The sequence below is a fragment of the Camelina sativa genome, chromosome 20 (genome assembly GCF_000633955.1).
Source record: "Camelina sativa cultivar DH55 chromosome 20, Cs, whole genome shotgun sequence".
NCBI lineage: Eukaryota > Viridiplantae > Streptophyta > Magnoliopsida > Brassicales > Brassicaceae > Camelina > Camelina sativa.
This window is the reverse complement of record NC_025704.1, coordinates 17,453,256-17,470,283: the sequence shown is the minus strand read 5'-3', so window position 1 is coordinate 17,470,283 and position 17,028 is coordinate 17,453,256. Positions and strand designations below refer to the sequence as shown.

Here is a 17,028-nt window from a genome sequence, read left to right as displayed (position 1 = left end):
GTCGTTAGAATGTTGCTGAAACGACCCGACCCGTTTTTTTTAAAATTATAAATAATAAATATAAATATAATATAATAATAAACAATTAAGCTAGTAGTCTCATACCCACTAGCCACCTAAGCACAATCACACCAAACAGCGGAAATAATAATACCAATAAATAATCAATAACCCATTAACCAATATTAAATAAACAATATTAATTCAAAAACCATAGACTAATGATCCAAACAACATAAACCAAAGAACCAGCAATTCTAAGCAACATTCTAGGACACAACTCTAGCAACCTAATAGAAGCCAGACAACAACCAAGCGAGCCACTAGAACATTCTCCTATTCATTGCCTTGATTCCACGATCACACTTTGCCTTTACCTGCACCACAAACACAAATTGAGATGCAAGAGTATTTGATAAACACTCAGTGAGGTAATCCTCCCATTTACTGGGCTATACACACAAGCAATTGAGATACTCTAACCATCAAGCAACAATCAACAAACAAACCATGCACTGCATCGACCGATGCCAACCATGCATCGACCGATGCCAACCATGCATCGACCGACACCAACAAAGGATGCATCGACCGACACAAGCATGCATCGACCAATGCAAGACTAGCCTGCATCGACCGAAACTAACACTGTATTGACCAACACATGCTCGACATTTCAAAAAAAAACCCTAGTTGCATCGACCGACGCCTCCACATGGCATCGACCAACGCTCCTAGGTCAAATTGCGCCGTCCTCGCACTTGCATCGACCGACGCACAAAGTGCATCGACCGATGCACTTGTCGAGCATCATTTTTCCCCGAACCTTCTCGCCGGATCTTCATTCCTACAACCATCAAATTCGAACCCAAGCCACAAGAAAGCTTCATAAAGCCCCAAATAACGTTCTAACAAGTCAAACAACACATAAACAAGCAGATCAGAGAAATCTCAAGCTTAGATAAGCCATGGTCATGCACTCACCTTTGCCAAGAAGATTCTGAACCTTAAACCAGCAAAACAACGCTCCTAGGAAGCTCCTACAACGATCCCAGCTACAGATCTCTACAGGAACAGCCTCAATCTCCCAAAATCTCACCAAGAACACTTATAACTCTTTCTCTCTTTTCTTTTCTCTCAAAAACAGGCCAATCTCGTCGAATGACGACAAAACACGACTTAAGGGTTTTCCCTAACCCAAAACGCAGCGTTTAACTTAACCTCGTCCGCACAGAACAAACCTTGCATCGGTGGCACCAGTGCTTGGGTGGTCACAAGTTTCAGATTTTTTATAAATTGCATGTGATAAAGTGTTAGAATTTTTAGCACATGAGGTTTGTGTAGGGATCTTATTGGTGGGCGGGTTTAGGTCCCACGTCATATTTGACAACCCATTGCTTCATTATCCCAGAGTGTGTGGAGACTGTCATCACAGGGTTCATCTGGATTATCATCAGAGTAGGGTAGAGTTTGAGCGAACAGAAGGAAAGTTGGTTTTTGAGGGAGTGAGACCGACTTCACAGAGTCTCGTGATCTCGGCCATGCAGGCTGGGAAGATGATCGAGAAATGACGTGAGGCTTACATGGTTACTATATCGATGCTGGAGTTAGTGAGAACAACGTTGATCCTCCACCTGTGGTCCCTTCGCCCAACTTTGTCCTTATTCCCGAAAGTACATTTGTGGAAGCCCTCGAATCTGCTGACCCAATTGATGGAGATCTCGAATCTGCTAACCCAATTGTGGGGTAAGTGGCAACCGACATATATTCTCTAATTTTGTCGGTGGACAACCATATACTAATTCCATCTTCTTTTGTCTACACAGAGATCTTCTAGATTCGACATCAGACCGTGTTCAAACCAACGATGGACATCTTCCTCCGCGTGTTTTTGTCGGAGATGTCCAATCTGCTGACCCAATTGTGAGGTAAGTGGCAACCGTCATATATTCTTTCATTTTGTTGATGGACAACCATCGTATATTCTTTCATTTTGTCGATGGACAACCATATATTAAGTCCATCTTGTTTTGTCTACACAGAGATTTTGTCGATGAAACCAATGAAGGACATCTTCCCCCGCGTCTTTTTGCAACGGATCGCTATCCTCTTAAGGGCCGTATAAACTCATATTCCAAGCCTGAGTATCTGCTGGACATCGTAGAGGCGTTAGATGGGTCCCCAGAGTTAGATTGGCTCAAACAGTCTTGCTTTGGTCGTCTTCTACAACTTCCTGTCCACAAGAGTTCCCTCTCCGGCAAACTTGTCCACCAATTTCTTTGTCGATCACTTGTCACCAGGAAAAAACATGAAATGTGGTTTGTGTATGGTGGGCATCCGATCAGGTTCTCTCTTCGAGAGTTTGCAGTCTTGACTGGTCTAAATTGTGATACATTCCCTTCGTCTGAGGATGATACATCTTCTTCTGAATCTGCTGCTTCTGTTGATCCTGATTACCTCAACACTCTTGTTGGTCCGAACAAGAGTTACACAATTAGGCAAATTGTGGATATTCTTAAACAAGACAAGAGGTTGCCAGTTTCAAAGTGGATGGATGGTGATCGTAGGCTCCGACTGTGTCTTGTTGTAATCGTTGATGGCATTCTAATCTGCAATTCATCTAATGTTAAAGCTAGCAGCAAAGTTGTTAATTTGGTTAAAGATCTAGAGTCTTTTGTCAAATATCCATGGGGGAGGCTGTCTTTCGTAAGGACCTTGGAGAGGGTTTCCATTGGCGAGGTCATTCAAGGTACGGCAGAATTAGCTGACCAGTTATCACAATCTCACACAGCTACTCACGGGTTCACTTTATCATTTCAACTGCTTTTTCTCGATGCAATCCCACTTCTTGAAAGAATCCTTCCAGATGGAGACGATGCCCAAACATTTACTGACCGTTCTGTGGTTCACTTATCAAAGCTGAAGAGCTTTCATAATTCTAACATTTTGGAAACCGAAATTCATCCATTGGTAAGTGTTTTAACTACTATTTACATTTAAACTCACTCATATATTCATCACATTGTGTGTTTTTCCCTTTTTTAGCTTCACGTAGAGAACATTCTTCTTGGCGAATATCTACCAGAATTTCAAAATTGCTCATGGGATGGTCTTGATGACGAGGATCCTTGTGTTGATTTCTTATTACAAAAACTGAAAGATGGTCACAAGTTTAGTAAAGAGGACTGGCATGGTGGCCTTTCTTCTTTTCCATTGATTTCAACTGTTGTGGCTAAGGACAATACAGCTTTTGCAGCTCCTAAACCTACCAAATCTAGAGGTCCAACCGTTAAGAAGGCCACCAAAACCAAGTCTAATTCTAACCCGCCAGATGGAGGTTCTTCTCCTCTCCACAGAGATTGCTTATCCGGAAGAGAGCTTCTTCAAGAGGTGGATAGGAGGAACGAAGAACACACTTTGAAGATAAAGGAGATGTTAACAGCTGAAAGAGCACAATGCAAAGCTGAAGTTCTTGACGAAGTCCTTAAATCTTTGTCTGCTAAAGGAATCATTCCCAAATCACCTATCGGTATGCATTCAGATCTTTTGGCACAGATGCATGATTCTGCAAATTTGCACCAAAAGACCAAGGAAAAAACACCAATCAACTCGACAACGTTACCATAAGAGGTATTATGTTCAGTTTAATTTGATAATTTAATTTCATCACCCGTTATCTTTTTACTTTTAAGGGGCTCTATCAATAATTCACTTGTATTCAAGGACCCTGTGGACAACGTCAACAACTCTCGGTGGACAAGCTTAGGTGCAAATTTGTTTGAAAACTCAAATTCAGAAACTCACGTGGTACCCCAGCCAACTCGACTACTATCCTAGAACATGTTTTATTTTGAGATTTTTAAAGGATAGGTGGATTAAATGTCACGTTTTCTCTTCACGTTTAACACTTATTTCATTTGTATTTCAAGGATGCTGTGGACAACCTCAAGGATGCTGTGGACAACCTCAACGACTCTCGGTGGACAAGCTACGGGCCACACACCCCAGGAATCCTGAAGAACATAGGTGAACTATACGGGGAAGAACCTCCTTTGGTCAAGAAGGTATTCATATTCCTTTTTTTTTCAACTACTGGATGTAATGTCCACCTACTGAAATTAAATTGGCAGGTTAATTCCCCAAGTCACACTACCGACTCAGGGGATGGTACGTCCGGCAACAATTCTGGTGATCCGTCATTATCTGAAGATCCTACAATGGACGATGTCGAGCTTGCTAGCCCTAAGAAAAAAAGGGGGTCCAATCTATTGGAGCTCATCAATCCTCCCATCCCTTCCAAAAGAACGAGGACTATGCCAAGAAGATATGGTCAGTCCTCTTCATCTAAGAAAAAGACTTCACGACCAGTGGAGGACCCTCCGTATGAATACTCCCCTTTCCGTATTGTAAAACCTGCACTTCGAAAGAAATTTCTGACCAGACTATCCTCATATCCTCACAAGTAAGTCAGTGGACAAAAGATGTTAAGGTTTATATCTTCTATTTAAATTTGAAGAAATAAATTCATATTATCTACTTTTGATCTACAGAGAGTATATCATAGATGGCCTCGGCGTTAAGCGTTCTTTCTTTGAGGAATTGTACTCACCCAAATATTGGGTCGATACTCCGGTATGTTTTGTCCAAATATACAACTTCTCTTGATTTTTGGGGTCTCTTAATAAGGCACATACCGCTTGAACCCTTATTTCTATGTCTCTTTTACTCGGCTTCTATAGCATATGGAAGCAATGCTCACCTAGCTGTGGAGGACGATGGGCCCTTATCTACGCGAGACAAGAGTCGCAGTGTTGGATATTTGGTTTACTCACATGATCAGCACTGACTACACCCTCTACAAGAACAAGAAGAATAAATCAACATTTCAATGGAACAGCCTCATCAAGAACTATGTCCGTAGCTCTGTCTACAGCAGTCAGTGCAATCTCGCGTGGTTCAGCGATGTAGACACAAATTACACACCAATGAACTGGGGTAAGCGGCATTGGGTTGCTTTAGCGATTAAATTAAAAGAAGGCGAAATTCAGATACTTGATCCCCTTATTGTAAACCACGACCAGTCTAAGCTGCCTCGTCTCATGAAACCGCTAGTTGAGTTGTTACCTATCATCATCAAGGACCTAGTCAACCCCGACGTTACCGATTGTCCTCTACCTAAATCGTTCAAGGTTGATAGATTGGTGGACGTCTACCAAAACGACAGAACCGGAGATTGTGGTCCTCTGACTGTGAAATTCATCGAACTACACGCCCAAGGCTTGGGTCTTGATAACCTCACGGAGAAGATGGTGGACGACATTAGAATGAGTTACGCGGTTGATGTCTACCAAGAATTCGTTGTTCATTTGTAATTTTGTGTCTTCTACTTCCACTACTTATCAAATTTGCGGTTCGATCTTGTAACAGAGAGTTCCTCCCTTTTCACTTTCTCATTAGTATGCTGATTTAAGACCCTACTATTATGTCTACCATGGACTTCTCCATCATTTTTAGTCAACAAATATTAAAACTGTGTCCACACTTTAAAGTCTTTCTTGCCTTTACCAATTAACACAATACCTGTCCACAGGGTATACTAATGCCCACACTTTTAGGTTTTTTTTGCCTTTAACAATTAACAAAATACTTGTCCACATTAACATCAATTTAAGAACATTTCAGAGCTCCCAACTAAAAAACATTAAATACCTCACAACTACAAAACAAAGTTCATTATAGTCTCTTTTAATGAGGGCCTATAACGTTCCACTATTTAACCTACTACTACGAACACCACTATATCACGAATACAACCATTTTACTCTTACAAAAACCATTTCTTATATGGGGCAACATCTTTCACTATGTGTCCACTTTCATTAACCACGGTAAATCTCCTCTACTCATTGCCCGATCATCTTCAGCTTTGCATAATCCATCATTTAGGTAAATATGGTTTCCAATTCCTCGGACCACTTATGGCTACGGGTAAAAATGGTTTTTCCCTTGTTACTAACTCATATGTCCTCAAACAAACTTGTCTACGTACTTTTCAAGAGGCACCTTTTCTTGTTGACAAGTCTTCAAAGTTCCACCCTTTCTTCATAAGGTGTGTTAAGGCTGGCAACCCGTACGCCTGTTACCTGGAAAGTCTTCGTCTTGTAGCTAGAGAAGGTAAGATTGACGAAGCCATCAACCTATTGTTCAATACAATCCCATTTTCTGAAGAAATGCAGTTTGCACTTGGTTTGTTCTTAATCTGTGCTGGTCATTACCACGATGGTGTCTCAACGATCAACTCATTTACTGAACGTGTTGGCCCATATGCAATGACTGAATATTTTTCTGAATCGGTTTTTCAAAACATTCGTCAACTTGTCCCACGTAGGATCAAAAGGTATTGCGATACTTGGCGGTTTTATAATGTTCCAAAGTGTGCCGGTTATGGATACACATGCACCATGGATTCCCGTTGTGAAGCTTGTTTTGTCTGGTGGAGGAGTATTCAATTCATATGTATGTTTTAAGCTTTAACGTCTTCCCATGTTACGGTGGACATGACGTTTTCGCCATGTCCACCGTTAAACCAAGTCTACATGTCCACCGTCGTTTGCATGTACTTCCCTTCAATGTTCTCCATAAATTAATGGACATATCTCTATTCAGTTATAATTACTAACTTTGGTCCACAATTGCAAATAAACAGATACTTCCTCCCTTTTCACTTTCTCATTAGTATGCTGATTTAAGACCCTACTATTATGTCTACCATGGACTTCTCCATCATTTTTAGTCCACAAATATTAAAACTGTGTCCACACTTTAAAGTCTTTCTTGCCTTTACAAATTAACACAATACCTGTCCACAGGGTATACTAATAAAATACTTGTCCACATTGAAATAGTAATGTCCACAAAGTCTTTTTTGCCTTTAACAATGAACAAAATACTTGTCCACACTGAAATAGTAATGTCCACATACAAAAATAACTGGCAACAAGTTGCAATCCTCTTTAGTATACTGGATAGCTAAACATAAGTGGGTATCAAACATAACAATTCTTCTTTCTTTAACATCAATTTAAGAACATTACAGAGCTCCCAACTAAAAAACATTAAATACCTCACAACTACAAAACACAGTTCATTATAGTCTCTTTTAATGAGGGTCTATAACGTTCCACTATTTAACCTACTACTACGAACACAACTAGATCACGAATACAACCATTTTACTCTTACAAAAACCATTTCTTATTTGGGGCAACATCTTTTACTATGTGTCCACTTTCATTAACCACGGTAAATCTCCTCTACTCATTGCCCGATCATCTTCAGCTTTGCATAATCCATCATTTAGGTAAATATGGTTTCCAATTCCTCGGACCACTTATGGCTACGGGTAAAAATGGTTTTTCCCTTGTTACTAACTCATATGTCCTCAAACAAACTTGTCTACGTACTTTTCAAGAGGCACCTTTTCTTGTTGACAAGTCTTCAAAGTTCCACCCTTTCTTCATAAGGTGTGTTAAGGCTGGCAACCCGTACGCCTGTTACCTGGAAAGTCTTCGTCTTGTAGCTAGAGAAGGTAAGATTGACGAAGCCATCAACCTATTGTTCAATACAATCCCATTTTCTGAAGAAATGCAGTTTGCACTTGGTTTGTTCTTAATCTGTGCTGGTCATTACCACGATGGTGTCTCAACGATCAACTCATTTACGGAACGTGTTGGCTCATATGCAATGGCTGAATATATTTCTGAACCGGTTTTTCAAAACATTCGTCAACTTGGCCCACGTAGGATCAAAAGGTATTGCGATACTTGGCGGTTTTATAATGTTCCAAAGTGTGCCGGTTATGGATACACATGCACCATGGATTCCCGTTGTGAAGCTTGTTTTGTCTGGTGGAGGAGTATTCAATTCATATGTATGTTTTAAGCTTTAACGTCTTCCCATGTTACGGTGGACATGACGTTTTCGCCATGTCCACCATTAAACCAAGTCTACATGTTCGTTTGCATGTACTTCAATGTTCTCCATAAATTAATGGACATATCTCTATTCAGTTCTAATTACTAACTTTGGTCCACAATTGCAACTAAACGAGACTAAACAAATATATGTAACCATCATTATAACCTAACTATATTCTGGACCAAAACGATAACGTTTGACTGTACTTGCTCCATAACGTCAGGTCGCCATCAATCAGGTAAGACATTGCTCCTTGCCACACACAATGTCCAAATCACTTTACAGCCTGTAACACATTCTTTTAAATTAAAAAAAATAATTTAATAATAAACTGTTAAAAATTAAAAACCAATAAAGGATGGATAACATACACCATCACTTTCATTATCCCCTTTCTTTCTCTTAACATTGTCTCCGTTTTACCAACAACATGGGTCGATACAGTTACAGTCAGCCTTCTTCCTCCTCGGCTGATTCTGTTAAGTCTCGCGACCGCCAGAATGAAAGGTACGGGATACCCAGGAACTGCTGGTGTGGTGGAAATCTTGAACTAAGTACCCACCAGGAAGGTGTAAACCAGGGCCGTCTTTACTACAAATGTGCTAGATCTGAGGTATTAATTGTTCCTTATAATTTCTGAAGCTCTGTTTCCATTTATTTCACTTTAAATAACCAAGATCTGGAATAACAAATTGTGGTTTCTCTTAAAACAAGGATGGCGGTTTACACCTCAACAAGCTGTGGCACGGGGCCATCAACGAGGAAATCCACGACCTACACTCAAAGCTTGATCAGCGTGACGACCTTATCAACTACTTCACCCTTGGACCAAATGGCACGATGGTCTACCCCTCTATGTTGGCCGCCCGAATGGAACATCATGGAGAAGAGATTGCCCACCTCAAACAACTTATTCGTGAGATCAGTGATGGCTACGAAGAACTTGCTTCCAACGTCCACAACCTTACACCAAGGAACAATCACCCTTCTACTCCATCGACCTTTGGGTTAAAAGGATTCACCATTGCCTTTCTCTTTTTACTACTTATTGGCCTACTTTTTTACATTATTAAGCACTAATGTGTTCGCTAGAAATCACAGTACTTTATGTTGTCTACCAGTCCAAGAATCTAGTCTACCAGTCCAAGAATCTTGTCTACCAGTCCAAGAATCTTGTCTACCAGTTCTTTCTGTTTCCTTTTGTTAAGTTATGTACTCTCTGTTTCCAATGTCCTCTATCTTTCCTTTCTAAGTTATGTACTACCTGGCCATCTATCTTTTGTATTGCTTTCAGAAGACTAATTTAAGCATGCCTTTAATTGCATATCCACACTAAAATTACTTGTCTATTACCACGCTTTCAATATTTTATATTATGTTACGTCCACAGTTTAAATACCTTTCCATCATCAGGCATAACTCAGTCACATGTTAGAATAGTAGCCAAATGCTGAAGGTGTGTGTGGACTAAAACAGTAATAGCCAAAAGAGTTTTACAACCATATCCCCCAAAAGAGTCTTACAACCATATCCCCAAAATAATCTTACAACCATAATAACCATAGCCAAAGGTGTTTGTCGACTAAATCTTACAACCATAATAGCCAAAAGAGTCTTACATCCATATCCCCCAAAATAACAGCCATACTATCCAATTTGATTTCCCAAATGCTGAAGGACATTAAATCTTACAACCATAGTAGACAAAATAACAGCCATTACTAACCGAAAGAGTTCCCAAAAGCTGAAGGACATTAAATCTTACAACCATAGTAGACAAAATAATAAGGGACTCAAAGTGAAAAATCCATCAGCATCCAAAAGATGGAATCTCAAACAACACTTCCTTAACCAATCTTCATTTCTTCAAATTAGCATCGAGCATATTTTCCTGTTGTGACCTTGTCCAAAACATCTCCCACATTTTGTTACTCCCTTCTTCTTCTGGAAAACATTCATATCCAACCAACAAATGGTTAGTTAAATGGACCATGTTTCATAAGAGTGGACATAAATGTTTAAATAGCGTGACTTACATGATGAACTTCACCCTGTGATGGAATCCTTCTCTTTTTTAGCCTTCCCCCTTGGCGCTTTGTCCTTGGTGGGTTTACAGGTACCTCTGTCAATTCTTCTGGGATGTCCACGTCTTTCTCATTTGGACGAGGCATTACAACTCCTTTGTACTTTTCCCTCCATGGTCCAACGAAATAACAGCGGCTTATAAGTGTGTATGGGTCAATGTTTCTTATTCGACCAGCAGCCAGAACGTGACAGCAAGGTACCATAAGTACGTCAAAAACCCTGCAAGTACATGTTTTTTTCTCAAGGTCAACTGTAAACTCACACCCAATCCCTTCGTTCACTTGGTAAATCCAGTCAGTAGCTCCATTGACCGCACAATTGAGTGACTCCTTCAGATGGTCAATCAACAATTCTTCAATTTTTGGTGTACACCTTGTCCTTGTCTTCCCAGCGAATGTCCTTCTACACCAAAACCACCTCATCAACATTGCTCTTATGAACTCTACCATTGACACTATCGGATAATCAACAGCTTTTTGCATTGCGGCGTTCAGTGACTCTGAGATGTTGCTACTCATCAAATTGTAACAGTTGCCAGGGAAGTGTGAAAGTGTCCAATGTGGTAGTCCAATCTTAAGTAGATACTCCGCACACTCTGGTTTTGTTTCCTCGATTTGCCTCAACCAATAACGGAAATCACCAACTGTATATGCTCTCCCTGCTTTTGAGACAAGGTTAGCCAGACCGCCGCTTTTGAATTTGTGATTAACATTATGAAAAAGATGAACGGAGCATGCTGCATGATGTGCTAGAGGATACACTTTTGCGAGTGCAGAATGGATAGAAGCATGCCTATCAGATACGAAAACAAGGTCTTCTTCATCTGGAACAAATTTCGATAGATTCTTCAAAAACCACACCCACCCAGCATCATTCTCCACTTCCACTACCCCAAAGGCCAGTGGATAAATCTGCAAATTTCCATCCTGGCCACTAGCTGCTACCAAACAGCCTTTGTACTTACCCTTCATCGCTGTACCATCTATCACTATAACCTTCCTAAGAAACTTGTACCCATCAATACATGCCCCAAATGCGAAGAACAGATATTTGAACAAAGTGTTACCCTTCTTGTCGACCGTCGTATGCAAATCTGTTATTGTCCCAGGGTTTGTTGACTTAACTAGGTGTAGATACGTTGACAGAAATTCGAAGCTTCCTTCTTTAGTTCCTCGTGTAGCATTAACAGCCAAATCCTTAGCGTTCCAGGCTTTCATGTACGATATCGTTACGTTCAACTCTGACAATACCATTTCTAGTAACTCGCATGCCCTTGGTCCTTTTTTCCCATTTGCAAATTTGCCTCGCAAAAGTCCAGCCAATATCTTTGCCGTTGCTTTTGAACCATATCTAGACCTAGCCGTAACGTCGCAGTTGTGTTCCATTGTAACGGTTCTCACTTCCAAATTCAAGGTGTTTGGAAGAGTGACAGCATAAACCCTCCAACCACAATTCTTGTCCACGCAGGCTGAAATTACTCTTGTTTTGTCGGAAGCAACTATACCGAAGCAGAAAATCCTCTTCATAGCATAAAGTGATAGCGCCTTGTGCATCTCGACCTTATCGGAAAATATTCTACCTACATATATTGCATCACCCGCTCTTTTCAAATCCATGTTTCTTTCATGGCTTGGCAAGCCTCTCATATTATCATGGCATGGTGGAGCGTCAATAATAAAGGGTCAGTTTCATCTATCACAAGTCCTCCAACAAAATCAACAAAATCAGCATCCGAACATTGATAACTAGACGATGAACCCACTGCTACTATCGCATTGTTCATTGGGATGCCGCTAGAGTTCCCCTCTACAAGAACCACACCCTCATCTTCATCATCAGTTACACCTGTCCTCACCATGTTAGGATCCCAGTCCGGAGGATACTCTTTGTTAATCCGTTCAGTCCACTCATCGTAATCATATTCTGGACTGCTATCCCCAACTATGAGATTGTCCACTGCTTCTTCTACAGTGGACAATGGACCTACAACATCACCACTTGAGTTGACTAATGTCTACATTAATCATATTGTCCCCATCTGTCTCATATCAGAAACCGGTACATCACAAAGCCGATCTTCCCCATTGACCACCACCTCAACATGGTCACCCACCATTACATTGTTCTCAGGTTCTAATGCAGTAACCACATTAACCTCATATAGACCCGCTTCACAATTATTGTCCAATCCAATCCCATTGTCTGACGACGTAGCTGTAGTGGACATCACCTGATTATCCTGGTCCACCAACGGAGCTCTTGTGGACACCCCTGATTATCTTTCTCCACCAACGGGATGCTAGTGGGCAACCCCTGATTATGCTTGTCCACCAACGGAACTATTGTGGACAAACCCCTGTTTATCCTTCTCCACCCTTTCAGCTATCCTTGCCTTATGACTTGCTTCTACCTCCTCCACAAACGCCATCAAAACTTCATCATCAAGCCCATCATCTCCTTCATCCGCAACCATACCAGCGCACACAAAATCGTCACTCTTTTCTCCATCAGCCGAACCTTTAAAACTCACATAGAGATATAGTCCTGGGTAATCCGCCATCAACCCCTTGAACTGATTCCAATCAATTTCTGATTTTAACGCAACAGGGGGCCATTTTCCTTGACTCATAATACCCGCTTCTCCTTTAAAGCAAAAGCTCAAGATTAATTTTGTCTCCCATAAGCGCACCCTGAACGCTTTTGCAACCTTCTCTCCCAACTCTACCAATGTCGTCCCTTGATTATACCCTACACACCTTGCCAATTCTCCCACGCGAGGAACAAACTTCCAAATCCCGCTTGTTGCACAAGTCCAGTCCCCAACTAAAACACAAACACTTTCTTCCATCACCTACAAATGCCATCTAAAACATGTTACGACATTTTCAAAAATTGTTCTTTTTATACTATCATAAGATGGACATTTAATGCAGCACAACGAACATACCAACTGGCTATCAAAACACTTGAAATAAAAATCTTTGTTTCCATACCTTCGTACAAAGATTTATACTTCCACAATAAATGTTCACATACCTTCGTACCAGTGTCTTCGTCCACCACAAAAACACTCTCAATCCTTCTCCTTATATTAAACGCAAGCAACTTGTCCGTTAAAAACAAGAAATTTTAATATTTTATTTTTAATACTCTAATGCTTCTTTTTACCCAGCATTCCACTTCTTTGTCCGCTATTAATGCCAATTTCACTTACCCATGTCATTAATGCCAAATCATGAGTTGTACTGACTCGCCGACCACCTATTTTATTTCGCACGCAGCAAACAACTCAGAGTAAAAACGTCATTTTCTGTAACTCAATTTGGTAGATTTCAAAAGGTTAATCGAATGTGATATAATTGAAAAGGTTTATATGCAATGTGGTATATTTTTAAAAATTACCTAGCAAAAAAACAAAAAAAAATCATAAGGAAAGTCTTTCTTTTCACAGAGAAAAATCCATCATAAAAAATAGGAGATGTGGCACCCGGGAAATTTTTTTTGAAGAAAGTGACATTTGTGATAAAGTTAGTTACTGTTCTTGGCATAAATATTAATTTTCTCAAAAAAAAAAATTCACTAACCTAATCGCTTTGCTTAATTGTGTTGAATTGGGAAACGAAATGAATATTATATCGTGATATGTCAATCAAAAGAAAGCATCGATTTCAAAGGAAAATTAGCGAGAAGGATTAAATATGAGTAACCGTTAAAAAAAGATAGTCAAAGCATTAATTTGGATGCAACTAAAATAAAAAGTCAAAACAAAATAGAGTAGCTAATAATTACAGAAGCATTCATATTTGGTAAGTTGAGCTGAGTTTCACAAAAAGTTGACCAAATATTTTCCAAAGCTGCAGATGATTATTTAATAAGTAGATATGAGGTTTCCGTTTTTCAATCTTTGTGTGTGGATACTTATAATAATAATATTAATTAAAAAATAAACCATTTCCGTTTGTGAACTCTATAAGTATGAAGGTTCAAGATTCAAAGTCTACATCCTTCAATCTAGAAAAAAAAAAACAAGAGAAAGACCGAGATGAGATTGTTCTTAATGTTTGTGATTCTTTTTGGCTTTTACAGTGAAGCCTATGGGAAAGGGTCTTTAGATATCGACATGAAACTGAAGGCTCTTAATAAGCCTGCGTTGAAGACAATCAAGGTATGGACTTAACCTGAAAGCAAATATATAACATCTTGTGTATATATTTTTCGTTTATGATCGAGTTCCAAAAATCGATCATACATTGTAGAGTGAAGATGGAGATATCATAGATTGTATAGATATCTACAAACAACATGCCTTTGACCATCCCGCTTTAAAGAACCATAAGATTCAGGTAAACAAATTCTACACCCACCTATTTGGTTTTTATACTAAAATTACGTGTAAGTTGTTCATTTATACAGAGGCATGCATGCCTAGCTTGTTTAAAAAAAAAAAAAAACATTTTTGCATGCAGATGAAACCGAGTGTTGAATTTGATGAAAAGAAGACTAAAATTCCAAACAACGGTTCTTCAGAACAAATACAAATAACGTCTCAGGTTTGGTTAAAATCTGGAACCTGTCCCATTGGGACAATACCAGTTCATAGAGTTAGTAGAAAAGACATAAGCAGAGCTTCTTCACCGTCTCATTTTGGGAGAAAAACTCCTCGTAGATATAGTTATCTCGACAACGCACTTCAGCACAAGGGAAATTTCAATATAACAGCTGAGAAAAGAAACCAAGTCGGCCCATACTTTCGGTCGGTACGTACAATGTATAAGGTGTTAAATGAATAAAGTCAATTTATTTTATTTTGCTAATAGTTTTTTCTAATTTCTGATTTTCTATTTCAATTTAGGGGGTTTTGGTTATATGGTACAACTTATACCATGAAATTTTCATATAGTTTCCAAAACTTTATTTCCAAATTTTGGCAATAAAACAAAATATATTGAATTAGTCACTGTTTTTTGTTAAAAAAAATGAATTAATCAGTGAAATTAAGACTTCTAGACTTCTAGTTACCACAACTAAACCAGATTAGAAGCCTTTTTTGATCAAAAACTAATAAAATCTTCATTTGTTAACTAAAAACACCTTATTCTTTGTTGATGATACAGGACGCATTTATTGTCGCCTTAGGGTTCAATTTTGTTGGAGCTCAATCTGATATAAATGTTTGGAACCCTCCGAGGGTTCAGGCTAGCGACTACAGCTCTGCTCAGATATGGTTGGTTGGTGGTGTCTCAGATAGTTTTGAGAGCCTAGAAGCTGGTTGGATGGTACGTTTTGTTACTTTCCTTTAAAACTAAACCGTTAACTAATTGACAATAAAACCTATTTCAGGTGAATCCAGCCGTTTTTGGAGACTACCGCACACGTCTCTTCATCTCATGGACTGTGCGTAACACCTATACAATATTTAACAACTTTGAAACATTTTAAATCCGTTACGTGAGTTAATAATTACTCTTTGATCTATTTGGATTTTCAGAAAGATGGATACAAAAACACAGGGTGCATAAACCTCTTATGCGCGGGTTTTGTGCAAACAACTAAAAGTTTTGCCCTTGGTGCAGCTGTTGAACCTGTTTCGAGTTCCTCGCACGAGCAATATTTCATCACCGTTAGCGTGTTCCTGGTAACATTTTCTAGTTTATAAAAGTCCCACACACGACTAAAACATATTGACACACTTTTCGTATATTTGTATTGGTGAATCCCCCAAAAATAAGCTATATAGAGTCTTCTTTTTGTTTTTTTTGGAACGGACAGTCCAATAATATATGTTTCACCGTCGACGGTATTTGCAGGATCCAAACAGCGGGAACTGGTGGTTGACTTGCGGAAACAAAGTGATGGGTTATTGGCCGGGTACACTGTTTAATAGCCTCAAACACAGCGCAACCGCTGTGCAGTGGGGTGGAGAAGTCCATAGCCCTAACATATGGAAGAAGCCACACACAGAAACTTCAATGGGGAGTGTTACCACACCAACCTTAGAATCAAGGACTATTCCTTGCAGATCAAATACCCTAAATATCTATCCCAATACGTTGATGAGGGCAACTGTTACTCTACAAAGCTCTACCGGAGAACATATATGGAAGAACCCCACTTATACTTTGGGGGACCTGGCAGGAACCGTCTTTGTCCTTAATCTCATGCTGATTTTGTCAATGTTCAATTCATTATTTCTCTTGTTAGTTTCACCTTAATCTCATGCTGATTTTGTCAATGTTGGAATTACATATGTCCATGACAAAAAGTCATAAACTAACAAAATACAAATGAAAAAGAAAGTTAATAAAAAATTTATTAATAATAAAATGGAACTCATTAATAACAAAGCCACAAAAAAATAATAATAATAAAGAATCACAATCGCATCAAACCCCAACGGGGCGTTTGCAACAAATCAATATGATTTTAGACTAATCTCTATATACTTATTTAATCAATACATATTATTTAATTTAATAATTAACAAAAAAAATATTTATATTAGTTTATAAAATAATAAAAAATATTTTCAAAATTATTAATAAAATTATCTAACAGATTTCATTTACTGTTTCAGAAATCTATATATAATAGCAAACTCACTTTTTTGTGTCAACTTTAATCCAACGGATGAGATTAGTTTTATTATTTCATCTAACGGTTAAAAATTATTAATGATCCCAACAGTTGCAAGTTTTTTTCTTTCAAATAATCGTGTCTTTTCGTTGTACCTCATATTTGAAAAATCGCACCTATTAATTTTTGCATCTCTTCATTGTACCTCCATCTTTCAAAAATCGCAATTTATTAAAAATACTCTTTTTGATATACCCCTTTTCAAAAATACCCTCTTTTTGGCCATTTTTATTTTTGCCCTCCTTTAATTTTTAATGACCATTTTACCCTTAGATGAAAAATATTTTAATCAATAAAAAGAAAAACAAAATTTTCCCGCCAAAAAAATTTCCG

General features: G+C 38.9%; 1 protein-coding gene and 1 pseudogene across 1 annotated transcript; one reads left to right on the top strand and one right to left on the bottom strand.

The window, feature by feature from the left end:
* Positions 9,996 to 11,678, bottom strand: LOC104772612. Its single transcript, XM_010497206.1, has one exon. The coding sequence runs from the start codon at positions 11,676 to 11,678 to the stop codon at positions 9,996 to 9,998; it is 1,683 nt and encodes a 560-aa protein (XP_010495508.1).
* On the top strand, positions 14,829 to 16,216 carry LOC104772611 (annotated as a pseudogene).

Coding starts and splice junctions, on each gene's coding strand:
- LOC104772612 (XM_010497206.1), bottom strand. CDS start 11,678: ATGGATTTGAAAAGAGCGGGTGATGCAATATATGTAGGTAGAATATTT.